The following is a 27361-nucleotide window of genomic DNA, read 5'->3' on the forward strand; positions in this document are numbered from 1 at the left end:
GACTGAAAAGAAGTTTACTGTCACCTAAGTAATACAGGGTCTATTTTCTGTAAAATCCTTTCCTAGTTCAGCACTGAAAGTTCTTATGTATTTGTTCTGTAAGTGAAGCATAAAAATAGGAAACCTCTCTTCAGGTTTCTTTTTTGGGGGGAATGAAGAGGTGAAGGATGCACTTGACTATTTATTCACACTATACACACGGATACAAAGAGATGGATCAAATGACTCATGCAGGATGACTTAATTTACACACATTAATTAAAAATATGTCTATAATTTATTGAAATGTATTTTGTACTTTCCCTTAAAAATACCGTTTCCTCCATTTTATATAAATAGAGAGCAATCTTTCCTCCTGATAGGCTTGCATGTTCAAAAGGCATGCAACAATCTTTTATGCAAATCAAGATTCCTCACAATTTTACTCATTAACAGAAATAATTTACTTGATTAAAAAGATAAATACAATAAATTTTCTCATAGTGTATTTTTTCATCTCGCTGGTGAAGACTGCATCAATTGAAAATAATCAGAGTACATACACTGTTAGTAGAAGTATGATATCCATAAAGTTGAAGACGCTGCATGGGCCAAGCCAAGTATCACATGTCAGAATGAAGACAAAAGAAGGGGGAAAAAAAGACAACAGAATTGGTTAAGACAAGCAAACCTTTACTTTATATATTATTAGTCTTTTTGTTTGTTTTCAAAATGACAGTGAACAAAAAAATGGTTTCTTTTCAATCTTACTCTTGAAATTTTCAAAGAGAAGTACAGATTTTTAGAGATTACCCTCACGACTTACATGCCATTTTGCAATCTTTAAATTTCCGAAAGCTCTTCCTTTAAATGTAAGTTTCCTTTGTTCAAAATAAACTGTCTATGAGAGATTCAACCACTGATCTACAGTTTGGAAAAGCTGAGCAGGATAGGTCTCTCTGGGTGGGAGGGAAGAAAAAAAATCCTTTTTTTTCCTCAGGGAAGGTTTAAAAAGTATTAGTTCTTGAAAATCATTCTTCCTGTGGTTTCAGGGACAAAGAACTGAGACCAAGCATTGATGTTGGCAAAAGTATAATGGACACCATGACAAGTTCTGCTTATATGTCATAATGTTTCTTATAATAAGGAGTTTTTTCCATAAATATGCAAATTGCAAATGAACATGGGGTTTTTTTCTGCTGTGGGCTTGACAGAGATTTGTCCCTGATACTTACTTTTCCAACAGTAAAATATGTATCTGCTACTGCTGCCATCCTTCAGAAAAACCACCAGAGACTCATTCATTTCTGACTTACCTTTCTTATGCTCACATGAAATGCAAATTTGTCATTATGTGAGTAGCCAATATTCTGTGAAAATCTCTTCAGATTATTATATTTTTCATTGGTCATAAGCATAACTGAGTAAGAAATGATATTTGAATATAAAATCTAAGTTCAGTTGTAACATTTCACACTTGATTTTAAAACTACTGTGTTGATAACAAGCAGCAGGATCAGTAGGTCTACATAAACAGCTTCAGTTAGTTCTGAAAGCAAGTGTATAGCTAGGTCTTCCCACTGAGACCTCTCACTGTTATAGACAGTAACACTGGGTCATTACTACTCCCTTTTCCCTAGATTTCTAAGCTCCAAGAGGAATCAATGCTACTATCATAACATGTACTACAGTATTTAAACACTATTTTTTCCTTTATATAAACCACTTACTCTTTTTTTTTCCCCAGTAACTGCAGTTCAGGCTAAATATTGCTTTGTTCTGCATATAAAGTTATGCATATAATTTTAACAGTATGAATTTAGTGTTTAAAAAAAGTGATCAGTGAAATATATACACACATAATTTTGTCCTACATCAAAAAAAGCAAACAAACTACCAGACGCAACTTTTCTGATTTTACTTACCAGCATTGCACGTTTCTTTTCATCTCCTCTCTTTTCTCTCTTCTCATTTTTTTTCCTGAAGATCTCTTGGAGCTAAAAAACAAACCATTTTGTTCATATTTAGTGTTCAGCCTGTTTTCACATGCATAACAATATCCTTCATCATAAGGAACATTAAAAACAGTATTAAAATGCAGTTCTTTACTGAAATATCAGAGTTTCAATGAGGCTTTATTGCTCATACTTAGCCTTTATGTTCCTTCTGTGACTTAAACCATGACACAGAAAGGGAAAAAGGAAATGTTTTCTTTCCACAAAGTAAGGGTAACAGTTCTACTTCGGAGCACAATATTAAGAACGTCCTATTTACCCAATCTGGCCAATATAAAAAGGGGAAGTTCCACCCTTTTTCACCACCTCAAGGCACATCCTTTCTTGTCAGGTTCTAATTAGTATCTGTGTGGTTATGTAGTCAGCAGGATGAATCTTTTCTTCATATTAGTTTCCAACCTGATCAGTTCCTACTCCTGCTGGCACGAGGGAGGGGTAGAAACACCTGGTGGGGGTGAAACATTCCCCTTCAGCAGCAACAAACTACTACTCAAGAGTAATTTATCAAGTACCCTTTCTTTTCAAGTCTGTTCAAAGAATACCTTCAGGTCTTGTAAAATACCCCTCTCACAACTATCTCAACATGAAGAGCTTTAAATGTGACTTCTGAGCAAACCTCAAATACAAGCTTTCAAACATACAGATTCTTAAGCACACTTATTTTTGTAATGTCTTCAGAGTAAGAACTGGATTGTACTTATCTTTCTTTGCAAGTTCCTGTTTTATTTAGATATTTTTATTTATAGTAATATCAATTAATGTTTCCAAACCATTAGAAAAAGGTATCACAGTGTTTTGTAAGAGAGAGCAGTATTAACTATGATACCATCTAGATCTCTACCAGAACTTCAGCTTTTAAAAAACTGAATGTGAAAATATTGTACTGTCACGTGTAGCATTTATTATCCTCTAAGTGGGCTGGAAAAGGAATGAACCCTGATCTGAGAAATTTGCCCTATCTAGAATATGGTATTTTCAGAAGCAAACACCTTGGCATACAGACACAATTGTGGCAGTCCTTTCAAAGGCCCAATTTTACCTACCAGAAGTCTGGTAAAACCTGATACTGTAATGGCATGTACACAGAGCTCCACAAGGACTGGAATGTGAAACAATAAAGTGTGTATGATAAATTTTGGAAGGAAATTTTCCAAACTAAATTTCAGGATATCTTTATTTCAGTGAAGGCAGATGACTAAGACAAAGGGATCAGTAAGCTTTAATGCAGGGGTATGACAACCCTGAAATGAAAGAATTCAGTGGTTAGTGATAAAGCAGCAAAGACATTTATAAAAAACCATTTTATGAATTTCCAAAATTGACTACCGAGTTCTGGAATTTCCTGTAAGGCAAATACAGACCAGAATATTTTGTGAGTCACAATACCTTTTTTTGAGTATGGGGTCAATTTACAGACCTTGGTATATTTTTTCTAATTTTTTTGCAAACCTACAGGCACAAGTTACTGTAACTTATGCCGACATGGAAAGAGTCATGATAGGATACAGCACTACACAGTTTGCAACCCAGAACAATGCAAAGAAAAAAGTTACATGAACAGAGAGAAACAGAAACAAAATCCCTTGTGAAAAGTGAAGTGACAAGCCATCAAGCAGGAGAGAAGAGTAGCAGTAATTGAAAAACTAAAAAAGAGCAGTAAAAAGCAAGGCATCCTTGGATTTATTTCCCTTGCCACAGAGGCAAAAGGAGTAGGATTCTGTTGCATGCATTATGAAAGCACTTGCTAAACTTCTGGAAATGGATCTTTTGTTCAGAAAGAGTGCTATAGGATACCAGTGAGTAAAAAAAGTGAATGCAAAAAGGATCTAGGAGTACTTTCATAGGAACATTGTTTGAAACAGGATAATGAGTTTGACTGCTGAAGGCAGCAAAAACAAGATCTCCAATAACAAGGCAACACAATCCTTCTGTTCCCTGACCTCACCCCTGTGACATAAGCAAAGAGGAAAGCACAAACACCGTGGAATTCATTTACAAAAACAATACAGCTGTTATTAGAAAAATTAAGTATTTCTCAACTCTTCACTACACATGTTTTCCTCAAGAATCACATAATACGTGATCCCTAAACAAAGCTCTTTAAAGTCTCTTCATTTGCAAAACTGAATAGTACTTAATACCAATTTTGTGATAGCTGCCTGTAATTAATGGATAAATACTTTGCAGATGTTGGGGTAGTTCAAATGGCAACTTTTGAACAGTCTCCTGCTTCCAGGCACACACGATATGATACATCATATTCAGGCAAGGTGAGTAAAGATGCCAAATGTATGTTCTGGGGCCAGTTCTATCACAGCTGCAGTATCACTGAATCAACTTCTATTTTCATATTTACTTTTATTACACAAAAATCTATCTACCTATTTTAGTTCTTTTCACTTCAGATCTAACATTCTGACTTAAGGATTCTGATCTAATTTTTGAAGGATCACTGACACCTACTAAAGCAGAGTTGCACTCAAGTTTAATCTATACAAATTTGTTAAATACAATCACAGGTGGAGGACAGTATATCTAATGTTTGAAAATTTTATTTTCTTTCTTTTATTCACCAAGTCTGCTAACAGAAGAAGAAGAAGGAGAAACTTTAGCTAGAGATCATGACAGAGAACAAATACATAGCAGGACATGAAGAAGACTATAAAAGCATGCTTAGAAAGAAAGATGCAATATCCATAGTTAAATATTGTCCTTGCTTCCCATTTTACATGCTTATTTTATTTCATTTTTAGCATCAGTTTCTGAAAGACAAAGCCTCTTGCTTCAATTTCCTCCCATTTAGCTGTAGTAATGGAAGCCCTTTTTCTTTTAAGAACAAACTTGTCAGTCTATTCCACCACATTCTGTTTAACTGAATCATGAAAGGTACTTGCTTTTTTTCTTCTTCCCCTATTTTCCTTTTGCTAATTAATCCAATGTTTGCTCCTCCAACTGGAGGAGATGCTTATTAAGAATTAGCACATACAAGGATGTGTACATTCAATAACAGAATACAGAAAAATGACCAGCATGCCACAATTTGCAAGTGGTGTCACTTTCCAAAATAAATTTGGAATTTAAGCAGACACCTGTTCTGCTTAAGCCATGTCACCAGAAAAAGGTCCTAGACCTCAGATCTCACTTCCCTGAAGGAGAATTGAGGGAAGTTCAGTATATAGAGGAGAGTTTCTTCCATACTTCTATTTTCTTAAGGTTAGCATAGTTTATTTGAATCAATTAAGAAACCACACACAGGAAATAAGGCAGTCTTTATTTTAAATAAATTGGGCTCTGACACTTAATTAAATACATTCCAAGTGTGTTTCATTCTTTGCATTTTGTTCCATCTTTTTCAGTAAGGCACTGGGCTTTTTCTCATGTGTACTTACTGTATTTATTTATAAGCTCAACTACACAAAAACATATGAAGATAAAATGTATGTCTTTTACACAAATATCTTTTTTTCAACATCTGATTCAATTCTTGTAACTGTTTTATTATATTGTCTGTTCAGCAGAAAATGAAGGTCTTGCGTAGTCTTCAGAAAGCTTGTCTACACCACTAACCACAACATTTTAAATGTTAATTTCTAAAGAAATGTCAAAACCTATGTTCACAACTATAACTGAGTGCTTCAGTGTAATCCCAGACAGCTGCTGCCTATTGACACTAACAATTTCTAGATCTCTGGTTTATGGTGCACTTTTTTTAACATAAAGCCACATAGTCACTGTACACTCAGAAGCCCTAACTTTGAGTGGTCAATTTTCTGCCTTTCTCTTTTTTTTTTAAATGATCAAACACTGACATCACTTAGAATGGCATTAATTATTCTTCCCATTTCTTTTGAAATCAGAAAATAAATTAAATGAATATAAATCGCAAATAGCCCTCTTAGTGCAAAGATCATTTTCCTGAACTTGGTGGATCCTACTACCTGAAAACTTATGAAGTATTCAAATTTTAAGATGCAATTATCAGATTTATCATGATAAAAAGGAATATATAGTGGATGATTTAAGATTTTCAAAGATTTTCCCTCAAGTGCCAAATTATTCTTCATTTTCAAATCTCAACATGTGAATTTCTCTTTCAAAGTCTGGGCTTTTAACTGTTTAAATTTCTAACCCCCCAAAAATAAACTCCTCTTAAATAATTAATAAGATGAATTTACAGAACTGCTGTTTCCAAGCCATCAACAGAGTAAAGCTCTAATTTGAAAAATACTGTCATTCAAATTAGTAGTGTAACAAAACCTTGGATACAACCAAACTACTGCCAAGATATCTACTTCTAGATATCCTGCCAACTGCTCCAAAGCCTGTGGAAATCATTCAGGTCAAAGTCAATTTCACTTTTGAGAATATTCTCCTTAAAGAGAACTCACTGAACCCCAGCTTAGCAAATTGCTTCAGCATATGGATTTATGGGCTGAAGTAGATATATGCACGGTATGTTTTATTTCATTACAAATCTTGTCCAAAACAGATGATAGTGTCACATTATGTCAGTCAATTATTTTCAGGTCACTTGCGATTATCAGGAAAATGAATGGCAAAGTGAGGTGGTCTCCCAGCAAAAGGTTCTTTTACAAGTCCTTTCATTGTTAGAGTAATTAAATAACTCTCCTAGCCATGAAAACATTTCTATTACTTTAACAGCCTAACTGTCTGTGACTACAGTAGCAATTAAAAAGATCTGGAATAAAAATTAGAATAAAGCTTCAAAAATAATTACATACAACACTCCTGTGTACTCTAAGAAGGAGCTTCTGTTTTCAGTTTATATTATAATAACTATTTATTTTAAATGAGGCAAATGAACAACTACATTCAGTGAAGAATAGCTAGCAATGTAGATAGTATTCTCATGACTACTGACATCATCACATTAATTTCAAGATTACATCAAAAACTGCAAATATACATACCACTAAGAATTCCTTTTTGTCCACCATTTCATTGCCATCAGTATCGAACATGTTGAAAGCAATTCTAAAACCTGCATGTGGCTCTGCCAAAAAAAGGCCAAACATTCAATTATTTATTTCCTTGGAAAGAAAGCAAGTGCAATACTCTAAGAAATTATTTGGTGTCCCTGCATAAAAGCCAGACCCCCAACTAATTTAAGTCAGGGTATTTGTGTACACAGTAAATGCAAATCATAACATCTGTAAAACAGTATAACCCATGTTATTCAAACAGAAGGCATGCTCACAAAAGTAGAAACAGAACATGAAATATCCAAGAACAATATCTCATAAAAGAGTGTTAGTTAATAGTAGAGTCCATTTTATGTTACAAACACAGATATGAAGAAAAGAAATTTTCTAAGAAAACACAGTGTTCTAAAAGACACTTTAAAAGATTTTGAAAAAGAGGATGCAACTTCTGGTCAAAATAAATGTCATGCTGAAAGACACCCAGCATTTTCTTGTTTACATCCTTAGAGCCATTGAAATTTGAAATCAGATTAAAATTTTAAATTATTTCTGAAACATGGCAACTTTGAAGGTAACTTTAAGTAAAGCCTTTAGGCAACATTTTGGGGATACCCTGTGGTTTGCAGTATGAATGAATTATGGCCAAAAGTTCATTCCGATAACAAAGAAATAATAGTCAAATGTCCATTGATCCCATAGTGGAAGATACTAAGTGTTCAGAGTCAAGTTCCAGCTCTGATTCATAAAAGGAATCCAGTTCATGTCCAAAAAAACCCCCCCCTAATGAAACCAATAGAAATTGTTTCATTACATACAAGTGAAAGACAAGTAAAATCCTTTGCTTCTTCCCAGAAAGCTCCTCTTAAAACATAAAAGTCTGCATCAGGCTTATTTTACTCTGAGTTATTCTACTTCAGTTTTATGGGTGATAGAAGAATCATTACTCAATTTTGTTAGTGTTTTCTGACACAAATACTTTGTATTTTACCATTGACTCTTTGATGTTATCCATTATCCACTAATTGGTGAAACAAATCAGTAACAATGTGTATATTTCTCTTCTCCCTAAACCAATTGTCCCTTATGAACTTCAGCAAATTTAGCTACAAATTTTGTAGGAATTTCAAACAAGAAAATAAATTTAAGCTCTTGACTGGGGTTTAGCTGGAGTGTATGGCACAGCTTCCTCAACAGTCACTAAAAGGTATTCTAGATAATAATGAATTTAAATAAAGCATTTATTTAAAGCATTTATTAAAGCATTTATTTACACAAGATTCCAGAAGGGCAAAAGAGGTTCAGATGGATGGTGTAGTTTTCTATATGCAAGGAGGGGAAGTGTAATTTAACACACAACACATTCAGAGCTTTGAAACTCTAAGGAATCTTTTAGACTTTCTCTCCAAAAATACTTACTTGTTAAAATACATAGGAGGAATAAATATTCTGTGTAAGATATCACACCTGAAGACAAAAAAAAAAAAGTTATGCCATGTTAGTTTCACCTTATCTTCACATCCTAAACTTGAAAACATTAAATCCATATATAAGGAGAATTTTTGTACATGTGCATATGCATATTAATACTTGTATGCATGTAACTATTCAACCTGGTCAATAAGTTATTTGTCTACAATATTAATCTATGGTTTGGGGCTTTTATGGGGGGTTTGTATTTTAGTATTTCAGGGAAGGAGTACATTAAACATGGCATATAAAACAACAGTCAATGGAGCATGGCTCATTAAACAAAATCTGGCTAGACTCTTAAAAGCTAATATAAATGATTTATTCAATTTTCTTTCCAAAAACCCCATCAGTAATTCATGATAATACTCTTTAACAGTACTGAAAACATTTACTTTGAGAACATTAATAGGGCTTCCTCCTGATACACACCATTTGAACACAGTTCTTGACTTTAATATGTGCTTTGTAAATGCATGTGTTATATTACCTTAAAACTTTATCTCATGTTTTTTTGCAAGATTACAAAAGGGAACCACACTGTGGAACGCCACTGCCTCTTCTCTTCAGAAATTATTAAGGCAAAATTTAAATTGGAGCTGAAGTCAGTACCCAAATAGTATGTCTGGTACCATAAGTTGTACTTGTGCTTTCTAGCTCTGGAGCAAGGGGTACAGAGACAACCTTGCAGAATGTCCAGAGCAGCAATGAAGAGAAGTGTCTCACAGTTCAGTAAGAACTGAAAACAATGGCTTGCAGCTCTCCCAAAAGCCCTTAGCTCCAACAATCTTTGAGGCTCAACTAGGAAAACTTGTTCCTGATTTCTAACAAATTGGTTTTGTCTGTCCTCCAAAACAAGGAGTGTTAAGTCAGTCCACAATATTAGATTATTTCAAAAGCATGAAAAAAAAAAAAAGTATTTAGATGCCTGAGAGTAAAGATGTCTATCAGCTAGGATTTTCAAAAGTTGCTGGCTGTCTCCTTGATTTCAGTCCAAGTCAGGTGCAAAAGTTTTTCCAAAAACAGCCACATCTTTGGATGTTTAAATATCTTTTAAAATCTGACTTAACTGAATATGTGACGAACTATGTAAACAGTCATCTGATTTTTTTTGCACTGAGAAACCTGTACAATTAAAACTCAAAACATTGTATCATTCATGTGGATTTTACTTCCATATCCCATCTTTTGATCCAAGAGCAAATTTAAATCTTCAGAACCAGGATTTTATTACTGCTAGTAGATCTACTTAGGAAAGTTCCTAAGAATTTTTTAATACCACCTACTCTTTTCCTCAATTTACACATTACTGAAGATTAGCAATGTTTAAATACAGGCATTTAAGTAACACATGCTCTATGCTTTATCTTCTTGATTTTATACAGCAGCTTGCTGAAATTAAGTTTTCAAAGGCCTGCTTGAATCTGTTTGGACAAGCATCTATCAAGAAATCAGATACCTCAAAGGTTCTCATTCAGTGATGGAAAACATTCTTTAATAGCCAGTCAATAAATGTAAATATATATTTTTGGTTTCTTGACGGCACCTTCTTTGTTGTAAAACAGGAAGAAAGTGCAGTTGTCAAGCAGTCCATCACAGGTATGAAGAACGCAATATAAACGGCCTTGAAAGCCTTCTCTCCTTTTGTTTGTACTGGCATATTGTAGTTGCAGACAGATAGTTATGGTTGATTGCTCTGAGTGTTATGGGAGAGGGGCTCTGAAATGATGATTGAAGGGAAAGAAAAACTTACACTAAGATCAGAAAGAAGAGCAGGAGGGCACTCAAGGGTAAAACATAATAAAAACTTAAGGTCAATGGGATAAATCTGAGTGCCTCAGCTGAATTATATAAATCCATGGCAAAATACATGGACATAGGCTTTTGCTACTTGCTTCATATGTGCATGTTTTAAAAAAAGTGAGTAAGAAACAAAAAAACAAAGACTAAATTATAACTAAGGAGACCTGAATTCTATTTCCATTTCTTTCACCAGTTTAAGTAATCAGTCATAAGACCCATCATATTTACCAGTATTATCTATAAAACTGGACAACATAACTCACTTTTTCATAAAACATGCTGAAAAGACATCCAAGTGCTAAAGCCAATTACTAATTTTACCATCTTATTTTAGGACAGTTTGAGTCCTACCAATTCCATCAACTTCTGTAGAACTTCACTGGCAGAAAACTGGAGTAAGATATGCATGACTGCGCATTTTGCAGACATTTTATTACAGACTTAATAAGCAACACCTAGATACATTTTTTAAATCTGATAATGTATGGATTTAACAGATTCTGAAGCTGAATTTTTATGCAATTAATATTTCAAAAGTTAACTCTTCTGCCTATATAGAAACTAGCCTAGAGCAAAGAAGTACATTGAAATACAATGCAAAGATGTGGCAATTTCTGCCTCTCTGGAGTCCTGACTGCAGACTCAGAAAAAAAAAGTGAGTGCCTCCATGCACTAGAGAGCCTCCTTTGAGAGTAGGTCCATACTACTTACCCCTTTAATAAATTTGAGCTGCATTTGAATTATATTAATCAATTACATGCACACATTTGATTGGAATTCTGTTGCTTGCGTGCTTATTTTAAACATCCATAAAGCATCTTTCTTTTATCACAAGTACTTGTGCCTGCTTTTAAAAATACTTCAAATGTGCCACCAGACCTTTGCCATTTTGAATATAAGCAAAGAAATATACAGATTATTTATTATAAATAGCTTTTAAATGTCTGTAAAGCCATCCTTGTTTTATTTCCCTATGTTTTTTTGTTTTGAAGCAATAGAGCTTATTAAGAAAGAAAAAAATACAACAGACGAGACCAGGAGTGATTCTCCACTTACCAACAGTGAGTTTTAAGTGCTATCAAAGCCCTCATCTGCAGAGTTTCAAGGAATATATATAACATTTCTGAAACTCTCCTTGTGTTGTGTACTAAATGCTTATTCAGTGATCAAAGATACCACTACTGTATTTAGAAATAATCACATTATTGAACCTATTGGAAAGAAGTAAAGAGATATTGTTTCTTTACTGGAATATTCTGTCTATAGTCCAGAGATCATTCATGGCAACAAACTGAACCTGAAATATTCAAACATCAGCTTAACAAAACTCAGAGTCCCCAATCACTTACAGAGGCTAGTTGTAAGATGGCATCATTAAAACACTGTAGACATTACATGGAACTTTTCCATGCTGTAAAATGCAGAAAGCAACAGCAAGCCCTTTTTTATTTTTGAAAATGTGACTCAGATTAAAGTACATCATCACAAAAAAAAATAGAGTGATAATTTGGTTCAGGAAAATAAATTCTCCTCAATCACCTTTCTCATTAAGATTACGGAAAAGTTTGGATGATCCTTTCCAAACTGGTGGTGTCTCCATAAGGATCTGATTCAGTTCCTAAAAAATAAGGTTTAAAAAATGTAAAAGCATATATTTCAGTATTTAATGAAGTAGTTAACAGATTATGATTAAATTCTAGGATATCAATATAAAAGACAAGGAACTGCATGCAAATCTACCAGTTAATTTAACTTCAGTTACCACAATGATTTTGGAAGTACTCAAGCACTCCATAAATTTTTGCACACATGATTATTGCAAGAATTACTCATCTGAATGAATACTAAGTGGTTGCTGAGCTGGAGAGAGACATGCAATGTATTTGTGGCTGAAATAACTCACCAGTGCTCATATTGACTGAAGCCAAGGATAAGTCCCCCTGGATTTCAGTAAGGTTTTCATACAAAATTCGAGCAACTGCTCTTTTAAAACACTTGACCTGAACTAAAGCGAACTTCATCCATGAATATGAATGTACTTAAAATATAGGGAAACAGACAGAGTTCTTTTGCAGTTATACAAATGTAAAAAAAAAAAAAGTAAGAGGCACTTAAACACCACAAAAGGGAGAGAGTGGCGTAAGTACTTCAGGCAGTTTTGGAAACACCCTGACACTAAGAAATGTAGTCAGATATGGACTGAGGGAGAAACTGACAGATGCTTGAGAAAGCCAGTAAATCCAACAAAACAGGCACAGCTGCTAAAGTATCTGAGATTCTGGATTCAGCTGAGTCTGAAGTGACAAAAATAAAGGAACTAAACTCTCCTGCACCTCTACATTTGAATCACAAACGAAATCAATTAACAAAATGTATGGTTGTAAGACCACACAGGAATTACGGCCCACCTGCTTTGAAAGGGATCGCCACTTTTTAGCATCTGCAACAAAAGAAGAAGTTATGAATGCACAGAATTTAGTTATGCCAATGTGGTGTCATAAAAATTGGACTGCAGCTATACTGTGTTTTCTAGGCAAAGAATTATTTGCCTCAGTTCATGATTGTAATTGTCTTTATATTATTAAAAAAACATTTAACTTAATACATACCTGAAGTCCTAACTTTAAAGAAACAATTCAGATGTATAGTTTTTAATCCAACTTTGCTTCAATGCAGGAAAAGACTTTCAACCTCCAAAATACATCCTTAGAACATTTAACAGGAAATAGAGGGCATTCATGCTAACTCATAGTATCAATATTCTGAATTTATTATTTAGTAGCAGTAGTATTAAAATGGAGATTGTAAGGAGACCTGGATTATGATCCTTGCTTCACTGACTACTCATACTTTTTAAAGCAAATACAGAAAAAAAGCTCTTGAAACTACACCAAGTGCTAAGACACCCTTCATCCCTTCCTACTAACTCAGATTTGTGCTTCCTTTTCCAGCCTCTGTCAGGCTCAATTCTTTGTTAGTTATAATTGAACAAGAGTTGTTCATAATCATTCAAGAATTCAAAACGTGAGGTTTGTGATCACCCTCTCAAGACAAATATTTGTACAGATTCAATATTAAGATAAGGCACTGTGAATATCAGAATTCACAAAGGTCCAGACAGTAGCATTTTATGTGGTCAAATCCATAACTTTTTGTGGGTAAAGGCTTCTTTTTATAGAGCAATGTGTAATCAGAAATCCTTCTCTCATAATGAACTCCATGCTCCCTTAAATAATTAAAACAATACTGAAGCTACTCACTATGGTCTTTCATTAATTCATGGTTAGAAAATGACTGAAATTTTAATTTTACATCTTGGTAAAAGTTCGCAACAAGACAGTTGACAGATCCCACTCTAATTATGGTGGAGTTATATCAAACAATGTCATAACATAAGCTAACAGATTTTCATAAGCTTTTCAGTTTAATTTTTTAAATAAAATCCCCTAAAACAACCTCATTTGCCATATAAATTGATATATATTTAGGCCTATCATAAAGAACTTGGAGAACAAATATATCTAATTTTCCAGTCAGATAATTTGCCAGTCTCATATATTATATACATATTTTCTTTCTAGGCAAGTCAGTGAAGATTTATGCGCATATATATATATATATATATACACACTTCTTGCAGCTCAGTATTAGGCTAAATTAACCATAGTTAGCACTGAGGCGAACAAAATATACTTCCTCTTCTCTTACTTTGCTTTCTAAACATATAAACACATACTCAGATTATAAAATGTATCAAGAATGACTCTTAAAAATAATATATGTTCTCAAATGAAAGCCTGCACCATAAAGGCAGAAGCAAGTTAATTATAGCATTTATTTTATATTTTTTTGTAATAACTGCCTGGAGTAAAAAGTTACATTTTATAAAAGAAAACATACCCTTACCATATTAGTTAGTGTTTAATCAAAAAAGGAAGTGAACACCCTCTTGACTTTTGTAGGGTTTACATGATTTCCAAAGTAAATCAATCACAATAGACGCATTCACTCCATCACAAATCTCATTCAGGTCTAGTATTATTAGCTTTTCTATAAAGCAGACATAAAGAGCTTCTATTATTATGCTTCAAAGGGTATTTTTGCTTTTTGACAAAACTCAAGACCTTTCTAGTCTTCATTCACAAAAACCCCAGGTATATGTTCTTTTTTTATTATGCAAAATATAGGTGGTCTAGTATGTCAGCCTGAATGGACCTGATTATATACAACTTACAAGTTATTTATAAAATGACCTCAAAAATAAAAAATAAAATGTTTAAAATGTATTAATAGAAAAATTCCTTCCTTAAATATACTACCTTCAACAGAGCAAGACATGCAATTGACTTGCCCAAGGAGACAAAGCGGTACTTTGGCAATGCTGCAGCACAAAGTTTAAAATTACCATAGTCAGAGATGAGAAGCTGGAAGTTGTAATCTGTGCTGTTACTATTTCAGCTATTACTTCCTATTTATCAGCCTTCTGTCCCAATGTCCCAGTCAGTAAGACCTGCACTGGAATGAAGTCATCCACTTAGTTATAATCCTTTAAAATAATTATGTAATCTCTGATACCAGTCTAAAAACCTAAAAGACATCCAGGTTAGTTCCGCTTTTGGTCTCAGAGGTGAACTGGATGAACAGAAAAGATTTTAATAGAAACAAGGTTTGCTACACTGAACTCAGAAGGGTGCCTGACTCTTCAACTCCAGATCTCCTTTGCCATGAGATAAACAAAATGTACTTATGAGCTTGTTTTTAAAATCTGAATACTTGCTTTGTGAGAGTAGGAAGCAGAAATTTCATTAGCATGGAAAAATTTTAATAGCAAACCACACATATAGTGTGGTCTAGCCAATCAAACTGTCATAAAATGGAGTTAAACCAAAATGTTTTAATGATGTCCAGTATATATAGCACAAATGCTTCACGACCATACACAGTGAAACCCAACTCCACAGAAACAAAAAAGGGAAGAACTGAAGGTCTGAGCAGATATAAAGCACTGATGTGTATTTGTATTAACTTGTGTGATAAGCAATCTGCTTCCTCTCTTTTAACTGCAAAGCAAAAAAAAAAAAGAGATTTGCTTTCTAGTACGAGTTTCAAAGTTTTGCAAGTTTTCACCATCTAAGCTCTATCTTCTGCCTTCACTATTACAGTGAGATTATATCTTTATTCAAATGTTACAGAAGTTTTGATCACTGATGTGCCATGGCTGAATTCTTTCCTCTTGTTTCATTACTGTTAAGAGAACAAAGGGGAAAAAATCCAACATCTGCACTGAACTTTAAGCTTCTTCTGCCTGCTTTAGCACTGCTTTTGACTGCTCTCTATAGTAACTTTGTGGTGTAGACTTAAGAAAGGAAAACCTAAGGTGAGTGATTCTACATGTAACAGCAGAGCAAAGATACTCCCATTCCCCAGAAGTCGTGTACTGCTACCAATGAACTGCAAACCTGAGGGCCAGGAAATCAAACTAAAGCAGAAAGGGATCACCTTACTGTTTAGTCACTCTTTGACACTTAAAGCAAAGATTTTACAATAAATGACCTAATAAAAGTTGATAGTTATTTTTTTTATTAATTAACACATAGTACTAACACTGGCAATGTTTAAGTGTAGAAAGCTGATCCCCTGGGGGACTGAAACTCTTACTCAAAGCATGTTTTTAGAAAGCCATTATATAGTTATATATGTTATCTTAAGTCTTTTAGAGAATGCATATGTTGCCTGCTTACAGAGAAACTATACAGAAGAGGAAGCAAGAGTTTTACAGCAATGCAGGCCTGCTCAGAAAGAAACTGTGTCAGTGCAATGGCACAAATTAACTTGCCATCTTTCATAACTGTTGAGCTGTTTGCAACCTTTAAGACAAGAATGTTGAACTAGCATACAGATGTTTACAATCTAGGAACAATCAGGATACTGATGGTATGCATTTGAACACAATTAAAAATAAAATTCTGGAAGATGCTTTTTACTACAATCAGAAACAGAAGTAGGAATCAAAAGCAAATAGGAAAATAACATGCACCACAGACGTTTTCCTTAGCAGTTTTAGCATTGTAAAATTCCTGCTTACGTTTGGGTTCATCACTTGTAACAGCCTGAATGAAGTCATATGGAGTCATGTATAGCTGTCCTTCATATTCTAGACTGGCAAACCTACGAAACCGTTGCTCCCGCGGAGTTGCGTAAAGGTGTAAATCTTCAAGGTCTAATCTGTTTTCTGTAACCTGCAAAGATAAAAGGACATGTTTTAATCTATGAAAAAGGTTATGATTTACAATTGCCATAAAGGAACTAGCTATAAAAGTGCTAATTCATAAAGTCAAACACATCCTAATATTTTTGTGTGGTAAGAGCTGAAACTACAATTGGGATTTCACTTCTATCATTTTCAGTCTTCTACAACTTTAGCAACAAATCTTTGTGCATTGAACTTGGTAGTACTACCCAACCTCAGGAAAAAAAAAATTTAAAAAGAGACCTTCAGTTCCTGAATCATAGAAGGGGCAACTTTAACTCAAGGAAGTCTTCATAACTTCAGCAGGCAGACTTCAAACAACTCTGCGAAAACTATTTCATTTTTCTGATATTTCCAGAAGAGAACAGAGTAATACTTTTTCTATATTGCTTCTTAATATAGAGTGCAGCTGTTGGTAGTAATAGGCAAAAGACCTCCATAATATACTCCAGCATAAAGCTACCATATTTGAGGGAACTGAAGAAGAGACGAGCATAATTGTAATTCCCCAGAGTTACAAAAGTATAATATGGCATTAAGTTCACATACCATGAGAGGTTTATGTCAGGAGTTCCTGGTATGTTTCCCATCCAGCCGATTTACACATAAACTTGGTAATACAAAACTGTAAATGTTCTAAATTCTCACATCTTTCTGTTACACTGTCAAACCTTTAACAGAAAATATGCTACTGCTATCTGAAAACTCTTTTTAGCCCATAATGAGGCAAGCTCCTCTGTGGAATCATTATCTTGAAGAAAATGTAAGTATCAACATTTTTTCAGAGACAAAAAAACCAAACCCCAACTGTTTCCTAGAAGGAAGAGCAATCATACAGGTAACTTCTCCCATTACGTTAAAATAGGAATGCAGCATCTTATAAATGAAATATCCCAACTTGCTCAGTATTCCTGTCATTTCATACAGTATTCCTAAAATTCTTCATCTATCTAAGGAACACATTAAGTCAATTAATACTATGTTTTCTTTTAATAACTAAGAAAACAGACAAATGCACTTTTTCAGAGGCATCTAAACCCAAACATAAGTTGGAAGATGTTTGCAGTGGCTGTCCACTGAGACAACTGTCCTCAAATACAAACAGAAACTGGTTTTCCAAAACCCTTCTAAGAATAGATTACAGATTTCAGCAATTAGAAGCAAATTTATATTGAGCAGTCAAAGATCTGGGCTCACTTTTCTTCAGCTTTGCAAACATCCTTAAAAAAAAAAAAAACATTGGTGAGACTGATGCAGTCAAACAAAATTTTATGGCCTCAGTTGTAACTAGGAGATTAAATTAGATTTGTCTTATAGAAGCATCAAAAATGAATGTGCCTAGAAGAGATAAAACACTTTCTATGTGGAAAAAAAATGATGATGTTTTACAGGGGAGTCTTACTACTTAATACCTTATCTAGGACATTTTAGCCAGCCTTCTATAAGGACAAAACACGATTGACTGTGTATTTCTCTTTCTGGACCGTCTCTAGTACTTTCAAAATCATTGCTCCATGTGTATATGTGTGAAAATGTTTCAACAGACGAACCTCTCATAGAAAGATGAAGAGAAAGGCTTATACTATAATTTAGTTTTCAGTAGACTGCTCTACAAATATTCTGCACTTCTGCCTGAGAAGCAGCTCTAAACCATGGCTTCATGTTTTTTTATAATCTTCAAATGATTACCAAATTAAATATGGGGAGAAAAAAATAAAGTCCAACAGCCAGACCTGCAAAGTCATATTAAAGTGACAGAAGCTGAATTCTTTTCTGACATACTCACATGCAAGCCAAAATATTTCTGTCCTATCTCACTGTTTGAATATTTTGGTCTTACTGATCCTTCTGCAGTCCAGTGGCATTCAAGCTATGCCTTCATGTGGGAAGTACACAACTCAGTTGTTTTGACAGAGCTTGTAGTGACAAAACTGATTATCCCTGTATTTGAAGTTTTATAATCTTTTTTTTGATACATATGTTATTTTATCACTACTACAAACATGCTCATGAATACATTCAGGTGGTAAACACAAGTAATAAAGCAATATTTCTGCAAAGTCAATTTTCAGAAAAGAAACAGCTTCAAGGCCATATTACACACACCGTATGTATGATCAATTGTAATCAGTCAAAATCAATCATACGCAATCATGGAAATCTCTAGATAATGTATCTCTCAAATATCATTTTAATTTTGATCACTGTCAGTATTTAGAGAGCATGTTGAGATTCTTTGCTCTCTCAAGGAATTCTCACTGTCTCAGGTACTACCGCTTAATATTTCGCTTGAGACACTCAGAAAAGCATTTGCTAAATTCTCAGACACATATTTCAACACCTTAAGGACTCTATGCTCCTACAAGTATAAAATAACATACTGCAAACATGGAATTTTAAAGACATGCTTAAAATTGATGCATGTCAGTACTCAGGTCTGCAAAGCCTTAATTTCTGCCTAATTTTTCAATCTAGTTTTCCTCTGACTATATAGCAATGCCAGTATTTCATGCTCTGGCTCAAAATCATTGTAACCTGACAGGAACACAGCCTGCCCCCATAAAGAGGAGTACCTCCCTAAAGGCCCAATACCTGCATGCCCTTGCTCTGGTGCTTTATGTTCACTTTTCCAAGAATCAAACTGGATAAGGGAACCAGTCTGACTGAGAACTTTTCTTCAGGTGGTGTTATTTTTAAGTCAGACAGATGCCTGGACCTACGCCCAAAAAAACCAGTTATTTGTTTCAAACCTAGGCCACAGGAACTTACAGATATGGAAAAGAAAATACCACCTGCTCCAGCAGCAAGCTCCACCTGCTTCAAGTGAGGGAAAACTGTGAACTTAAGCATAATTTTATTCCAAGGAGTAAAAGCACCACTTTATTTTGAACTTGGTGGTTTTATCTGAAATAATTAAAACAACTTATTTCTGCTACTGATCCAATATGAATTTAAATACATGTAACCAAGGCTTAACATGTATTTGATCACTGGTCCATACACGAAATGTCCAAGTAAAAGCAAAGTTTGGCTGCAGAAGACTCCAGGCACACAATTAGCAAACTGACAAATAAAACCATCTTTGGAAATAACATTATTTTTTTTGTCCAAATTTCTTGTCAGAGCTTTACTGCTTCTATTATGCCTAATAATTTATGCAACATACAAACATTTTCTCTTGTATAAAAGCTGCAATTACTGGGAACTAACAAATATTCTAATCTAAAACCAGGACATTCTAAAATATTACCTCAATTTGCACTTCAGGCATTCATTTAAGAAATTCACCTCAACACATAACAATGAAACACGTTCTGTTTTCCCCAACATTTGCAAATGATAATGCAGTGAGGCAGGTGTGAAAATCTTAGTGATAACACCAATTGCTCTTGATTGATTTATTTCATATTTATGCCCATCTTGGGCAGTCTTACTGTATCAATGGGCACATCTCCAGTGATGAAAGGCTGAGAGAGTTGGAATTGTTTAGCCTGGAGAAGACTCCAGGGAGACTTTAGAGCATCCTTCCAGGACCTACAAGGGGCCTGCAAGAGAGCTGGAGAGGAACTTTTTACATGGGCATGTAGAGATGGGACAAAGGGAATGGCTTTAAACTGAAAGAGGGTAGAGTAAGATTTGATGCTAGGAAGAAATTCTTTACTGTGAAGAAAAGAATGGTGGTCAGACCCTGGCACACGTTTCCCAGAGAAGCTGTGGATGCCCTGGAAGTGCTCCAGGCCAGGTTGGATGGGGCTTTGAGCAACCTGGTCTAGTGGAAGGTGTCCCTGTTCATGGCAGGGGGGTTGGGAACTACATGATCTTCAAGGTCCCTTCCAAACCAAACCATTCTATGATTCTTTGAACAAGAGACAGAAAATAGATGTTTAGTACCTCAGGGAAGGTACTATTGGTGAAGAAGTGAACAGGATTCACTAAGTTTCCAATTTCTATTTGAAGTTTCAAGAGCTTATCCAGACTAAATCTCTCTGTGATTACCAACTATTTTCAAAAACTTTCATGAAAGTACATCTTTCTGACAAACAAATGAAGGGAGATCTTTTTATGCTACATTTTTACTAATCCTCTTGGCAATCATGCCTACTAATTAGTGTGATCTTGCATCACATTACAATTCTCTGTCTTTTAAAAAAGACACGGCCATTTCCTTCACACAGAAAGTCAAAAATCTCCCAAGAACAGTAATACCTTAATTTTAGGCATAGCTGCTTATCTCTGGTTTACTTGCACACACACACTGACCTGCTTTATTAGTAGAAATACAGGGGAAAAAAGTCCAAAGCTAAAACCAAGAATCTAGCTGGTAGATAAACTTTCCATCCTTCCAACTTCACAACTCAAGAAGTAAATAAAAATATGCAAGACTGAAACTTGCAAGAGTTCACAAACAATATATTATCTTTTCTCTATTCTCAAAAATTTTTAAGTGTTAACAGTTATAATCAAACAACTTATGGTTATCATGCTTCTGCCCTTCCTCCCTCAAACTCTGGTAGGTACCTTATTGCTCCATATTTCACCCCATCCTCCAGCACCATACTCTTATAGAAGGACTGCAGAGAGCACACAGCACCTTTTTCAGGTGTTTAAATCAGCTGAAGAGAAAAAATTATCTTGGCCTATTTTCCTGCTGTTCCCTAACACAGAACTGCATACACACATACCTAATTCTCCCATGGAGGACATTTCAAAGCTCTTTCTAAAATGGATTAAATAGATTAAACACTTATACACACACCACAATCAGGCAAAGGAAACAGAGGGAAACATTTTTTATTGAAACAAGGCAAGTAAAACTAAATTGAAGACCAAATAGTAATTTGGCAGGTACTTCACTGAAGGGAGAGTATCATTCTTCAATTGTCTGTGCTGTCGTTGTCAATCTATGCTACAAACATATTACAATAGCCTAAAATATCTGGGAAAGGCCTCAGAAGCTTCAAATTTATTACCCAAATGAAAATATGATGATAACGCTTTCTCACTAACATGTTTCAATGACTTAATATAATTACTAAAAAACTCTTTTCTGCAAGTATGGTATTTAAAGAGGGCCACCAAAAGCCCTACTTGTAATAATACCACCACATGTGCCACAAAACAGTAGTCCTTTAGATGAAGGTTTTTGTTATGGACAATCGACACTTTTAAGTCAATCAACTTCGAAAGCATTCCTTGCAGAACCTCTTCAGGGTGACACCGCTCAGTATTTTCTCTCTCTATTCACAGCAAAAACTTGAGTGAAGAAAATCTAGGCTTTTTATCAAGCAAATTCAGAGTTAAAAACCCATTCCCATTTTGGGTTCATCTTTCATGTACCGTGTCTATCAATAGAGAGAAGTCAAAATGGCCTGAAAATCTGGTTTTCTTGATGCCTTAGGATTTCCTAGGCATCATTCTCCGCAAAGGTCTCCATGTACTCCTTGAAGTTCCTTGGAGCACAGGCTAATCTCCATTTCTGTTCCCGTGTTCCATGTTCATCTTACTGGCTGTCTTACCTCAGAAACATTTCCTTTCAAAATTTGGCATAACGTGAATTAACCTGTATGTCCTTCCAGTGAAACCCATGCAGTAACTTTACACTGTCATTACAGAATGCAAGGCCTAACACAGAGCATGAGCCCACAGTTACATCAAAATAGCTAAAATTTTGCCGTAGTTATGACCCTGAACTATCTGCAAATATAAAAAAATGGCAAAGATACGGCTCAAATTCACTGGGAGTAAAGTGCAGAAGATAAAACAGTACCTCATTACTCTTTTTATTAAAAAACACAAAAGAAATGTTCTTTGTCAAGTCTTTTTATTAAAAAACACAAAAGAAATGTTCTTTGTCAAGTGTGAGTCTTGTGTAACATTAGGTCAGTAATTAGTAAGTTTTATTCCGTGACAAAATACCTAGTTTTCCCACAGAGATAAGCTTAAATGCCAGATACAGGATTTTTGGAAATTAAAAATTTGATGCCTACAAGCTCATAAAGCTCTGCAGAAGTAATCTAGTAGAATCCATTATCAGAACCCAGAATAATACTCCAACTCCCAGATTCTGAGAATATCCACAAAAAATGGAAAATGTTTTACAGAACAAATAGTTCAAAATATACATTCTGTGTGTGCATGTGAGGCAAAAAGCTCCAGCACTATCACATAAAATCTCACAACTTTGCTGTGTTCCAAGTCAAATCAGTGTTCTCTTGCTTTTTCCAACTGAGATAAAGGAGAGTCTATTTTAGTTAAAGAAGCCAGCGTTTACTACTAAAGGTACATTTTGCTTGCAGTCAAAAATATGTTTGCTACAGTAGTTTAATCTTTAATTTATTTCCAGTGAATAACTTTCTTTGAATTTTTGCTTGCAAAGTAATCTGTCTTCCATCAATGAGAATCTGTGCAAATTATTAAAATACAAAGGTTTTCAAAGCAATGCTGTTCCTAACTTCCTTCGTTTATATTTGACTTCAGGCTTATTTAATACGCTCCCATGTAGATAAAAGTAGCACAATTCTATTTTCATGCTGGGTGGCCAAAAGGTTAACCGTCAGGTTCCCAGTGTGGGAAAATCCCAAAGTAGACAAAATTGTTTTGATGCTTACTGAAGTTGTATTTCTAGCAGACTACTTAGATGTATCACAGCTAACAATTCTGTTAGTTGATCCCACTTCACTGAGATAAGGACATTATTATATTAAAGTATTTACAAGCATAGGAAGCTGGAATGTGTTTAAAATGCTGTAAAGAGGGCCACATTCAGGTATAACTCTGTTACAGGAAATCCTTGGGGTAACTAATGTATCAGTCCTTGCATTAGTTTCACATGAGAGCCACTTCGCCTATAGCAGTTCTTCAAGACGCTTTAGTCAGTATGTATATCCAGCTCCAGATGTTCATATGCTTCACTGTAAGCAACACTAAAACACACCAGTAGCTGATCTGTCCGTCCCAAACATGTGCCATCCTTTTTTAACATTATGAAGAACACAGAATTAATGATGAAAGGTAAACCTTCCTTTTCCTTCAGCATGGCTCTCACTACACCTGGCTGGCAAGCAGTATCCTTCTCAGGATTACGCTGGTAAGGAACTTCACATATGACCAGCCAAAGAGCAAACCATCTTCTACATCTGGCAACTGACCTACGACATGAAACGCACAATACTTATGAAATAGCATTTGCTGCAAGTGGCTTTTGGAAAAGTGATGCTTATGCATCTTTTGGAACAGCATCCTCTTTGAGCAGGCAGGAGAGTCTCCTCCCGAGGGGAGCTTCCCTTACTTTTTGGAGGTAAAGTAGCGTTCTTCATTTCACAGAGATGGAAACACATGACATAATGCACTTAGAAATGTGCTGCAACAAAAACACTTGAACCATTGAGTATTTTCACAAAGTGGGAGTTTGACAGTACTGCTGAGCTACTAGGAAAAAAACCTTTGGAAACATCTGAGGTATGTAGCTTCTTCCTCCTGGAAATGAATGTGCCTTCAAGAAATGTGATAAAGTACACATTCTGTGTCTGTCTCTCCCTGCCCCTCTTTAAATTCCTAAATCATCTCTGAAGGAAGTGATTCTCAGAGACTATCCCAAAAAAATAAATAGTGGTCTGGAGTTCACTACCTTTACATAATGACAACATAATTACATAAAAGATCTCTTCAGAGTACAAAGAGGCATCATTGGTATTTCCAAGACCATTTTAGTAAGTTTTACTAATGACACTGAACTTCTGGAAGTAAGGAACTTGAAGACAAGTATTACCTCCTCTGAGGAACTCTGTCACTCTGTCAAAGTAACAGTTCTTTCAAAGAGATTCCTGCTCTGCACAACCATCTCCTAGACTTTAAAGGAGCTGTCTGCTAGTGGAGCTGTCCCAGTCTTCACCAAAATCTTCAGACACAAAACTAGCAGCTCTGAGTGCAGAATTTTACTTTGGTTCTGATATGTTCTGTGGCAGCACCCCTGGAATTAAAACTGCTGGTTTATTATAGTGTCCAAGATTTCACTCCAAGTAATCATTATAAAGCCCTCGGGTCCAGAGTTATTTTCAGAAAGCATCTGGGAAAAGGTAATCCTGTAGGGAGCTTAGCTTCATGCTGCTTCTGCAAAAAATCTTACTCTCCATCAGAACACCTCAAATGTTATGCTTGGTCAAGCAAATGTACTTTTGCACTGATCACATGATCTTTGTCTGATCAAATAGTCTGCCACACCACACACCCCATGCTGGTGACACATTTCAGAGCTTACTTGACTTTTACCAAAGAGCATTTTCTTACTCATCTGTACATAAACTCACAAATCTGTTCCTCATCAGGTTTCATACTGTAACGATTTCATAGAACATGGAGACAGACAGACAGACCATTTTGACACACTGTTTCTCTACAAGTCTCAAACACTTTTTTTTCCCAGTTACTCTCAAAAGATGTGCCTCATTTCTGAACCGGTCAAAAAGGTGTCCCATCAACACCTGTGTCATCATCACTATTAGTCCTGGAATCTAAAAGCCCTCTTAAAATTTCTTGGCTCATAAAACCTAGAAGACAAAGTAGTAGGACAAATTAGGACAAAGCAACCAACTATCAAGATATATATGATAACTTTATATACTTAAATATTCTCTCACTACTGCCAAGCATTATTTCAACTCAGTGACAGAATTTGAAGTCAGCTGTAGGGATATTAACTGGGACTAGCACAATCCTCAAAATACTCTCACAGGCCATATGAACATTATCTGGAAGCAGGTGACCTGCCAGAAAAAAACCCTGTTCTTTGATAGTCAAAAGGTAAACTAGGTTAACCCATTTTTCAGTGCTTGGGGTATCAGAAAACTATTCTACTGTCCACTGGAGCTGCCTGGATGAAACAAGAAGGCCACTTCACTTATTACACTTTTACAAAAATTCCTCCAAAGAAGTAAGAAGGACGTATAGCTAGTACTAGGTATTGTACTGATTTTGGCTGGCATAGTTAACTTTCTTCACAGCAGCTGGTATGGTGCTATGCTTTGGATTTGTGACCAAAAGTGTTGATAACACAGAGATGTTTCAGCTATTGCTGAGCAGTGCTGGCACAGCGTCACGGCTCATCCTGCTTCTCACATTGTCCCATCAGTGAGTCATCTGGAGGTGCACAAGAAGCTGGGAGGGAACGCAGCTGGGACAGCTGACCCCAACTTACCAAAGGAAGATTCCATACCACACAATAATTGTGCTTGGTAATAAAAGCTTTGGGGAAGAAAGAGGAAATGGACACACACATTCAGTGTATTTGCCTTCCCAAGTCACCGTTACATGTAATGGAGCCTTGGGAATGGCTGAACACCTGCCTGCCCACAGGAAGCAGTGAATCAATTCCTTGTTTTGCTTTATTTGCATGACTTATTTTCCTTTGCTTGTGTGGCTTTTACTCTGCTTGTTAAACTGTCTCTATTTCAACCCACAAGTTTTCTCACTTTTGCACTTCCAAGTCTCTTTCCCATCCCACTGCCGGAAGATGAGGGAGTGGCTGTGTGGTACAAGTGTGGTGCCTGCTGGCCAAGGTTAACCACAATGCTACAGGTGAGACAGCCATAACTACCCTGAATACTCCTGAAATCTCTGAATAGCTGAATACTTTACACTGTGATACTGTTTTCAGTTATAAACACACTATGTCTTAACCTTTAAAAATGAAATTATCCATCATCAATGTTTCAGAATGGATTTTTTTTTAAATTAACACAAAAACTATGGGAGGAGATAGATTTCCCCCCACAACATCAAAAAATTTAAGACTCTCTGTCAAGTCTATGTTTATACAAGTCCATACATTACAGCTGTCTACATTTTAAAGGAAAAGATTTCAGGTTTTGCAAGGGCTGGTGCCTTTACAGTCAGTACTGGGGTCTTTTTTAGTGGTTATTCTGTCCCCCAGGGATGAGGCAAGAAACATTCAGTGTAATTGCTCCTACCAGCTGCTGTAGATCTCTTTACTAAGATACTGACAGCAGAGACACCACTTCCTGCTTCCAATGATCTCAGTAAATAGCATTTGGGGAAAACATGCTGCTAGAGGAAAGGCTAAGGAAGAAGCACACAAATGAAAATATTCGGATGAAGTAGAAGACTGTGGCTTGGACGAAGGGAGGAAAAAGAAAATGCATTATTTGCTTTGGTGGAATGAAAAGCAGCCTGTCACTGGAAATGAAATGAGGAATTAGGGAAATAGGAAAGTGGGGTAAGGGTAAACCTAGAAAACCCCAGAAAACAGTGCCAGACTTTGTGCATCAGGAATAAAGAAACAACCAAAAGCAGCTGGAGAGGATCCCGAGATACTTGAGCCTCATCATTCTTTGCTGGTCAGTACCTGATAAAACTGTAAAAATATCCTACAAAAACATGCATCACAGTTCCATCAAACTCATCTATACAGAAGCTGCAGGTTATGATTCTCCAATGATTACTCTTAACACACTCTGCAGTAGATCCAAGAGCTCCAACCTTGATCCTAGTAAGACTGACATCTTTATGACTTTTCATGACAGAATTTTCTACTTTCAAAGTTATCAGACATTTTAAACTGTTAAAATCTATTAAAGTTGAAAACTCAGCACTCAAAATTAGGAATTAAAAAAGTTACTGCCACTCAGGCAACACTAATTCAGCCTTCTAATAAAGGATGTTACAATACAATACCATTGTAGAATACCATGAATACCATTGAATGCAATTTGAACACAGTATTTGCAACTTTTTTCCATCTCTGGAAATGTTTTAGAAATCTGTAGTGAAAGAGTTGGTGCTCATCACAGATCTAGAGAGCAATTACAAATGGATCACAGATAGAGCTCATGGTCAAACTATTCTTGCTGGTTCCCCATCCAGCTCTGGTTTCAAACTACGGTCTTTCC

The 27361-nt window shown here is 35.5% G+C and overlaps 1 protein-coding gene across 1 annotated transcript in view; it reads right to left on the reverse strand.

Moving 5' to 3' along the window:
* Nucleotides 1-27361, reverse strand: part of MICU3 (mitochondrial calcium uptake family member 3) — a 54560-nt gene that overhangs the window by 25537 nt on the left and 1662 nt on the right. The window contains exons 2-8 of the mRNA XM_039550581.1: nt 16293-16446; nt 12616-12647; nt 11747-11825; nt 8354-8401; nt 6926-7008; nt 1905-1976; nt 543-581 (exon numbers count right to left, since the gene is read on the reverse strand). Of these exons, the coding sequence (XP_039406515.1) occupies nt 543-581; nt 1905-1976; nt 6926-7008; nt 8354-8401; nt 11747-11825; nt 12616-12647; nt 16293-16341 (402 nt within the window). The 5' untranslated portion in view covers nt 16342-16446. The remainder of the gene's footprint in view (nt 1-542; nt 582-1904; nt 1977-6925; nt 7009-8353; nt 8402-11746; nt 11826-12615; nt 12648-16292; nt 16447-27361) is intronic.

This window comes from Corvus cornix, chromosome 4 (genome assembly GCF_000738735.6).
Source record: "Corvus cornix cornix isolate S_Up_H32 chromosome 4, ASM73873v5, whole genome shotgun sequence".
Lineage (NCBI taxonomy): Eukaryota > Metazoa > Chordata > Aves > Passeriformes > Corvidae > Corvus > Corvus cornix.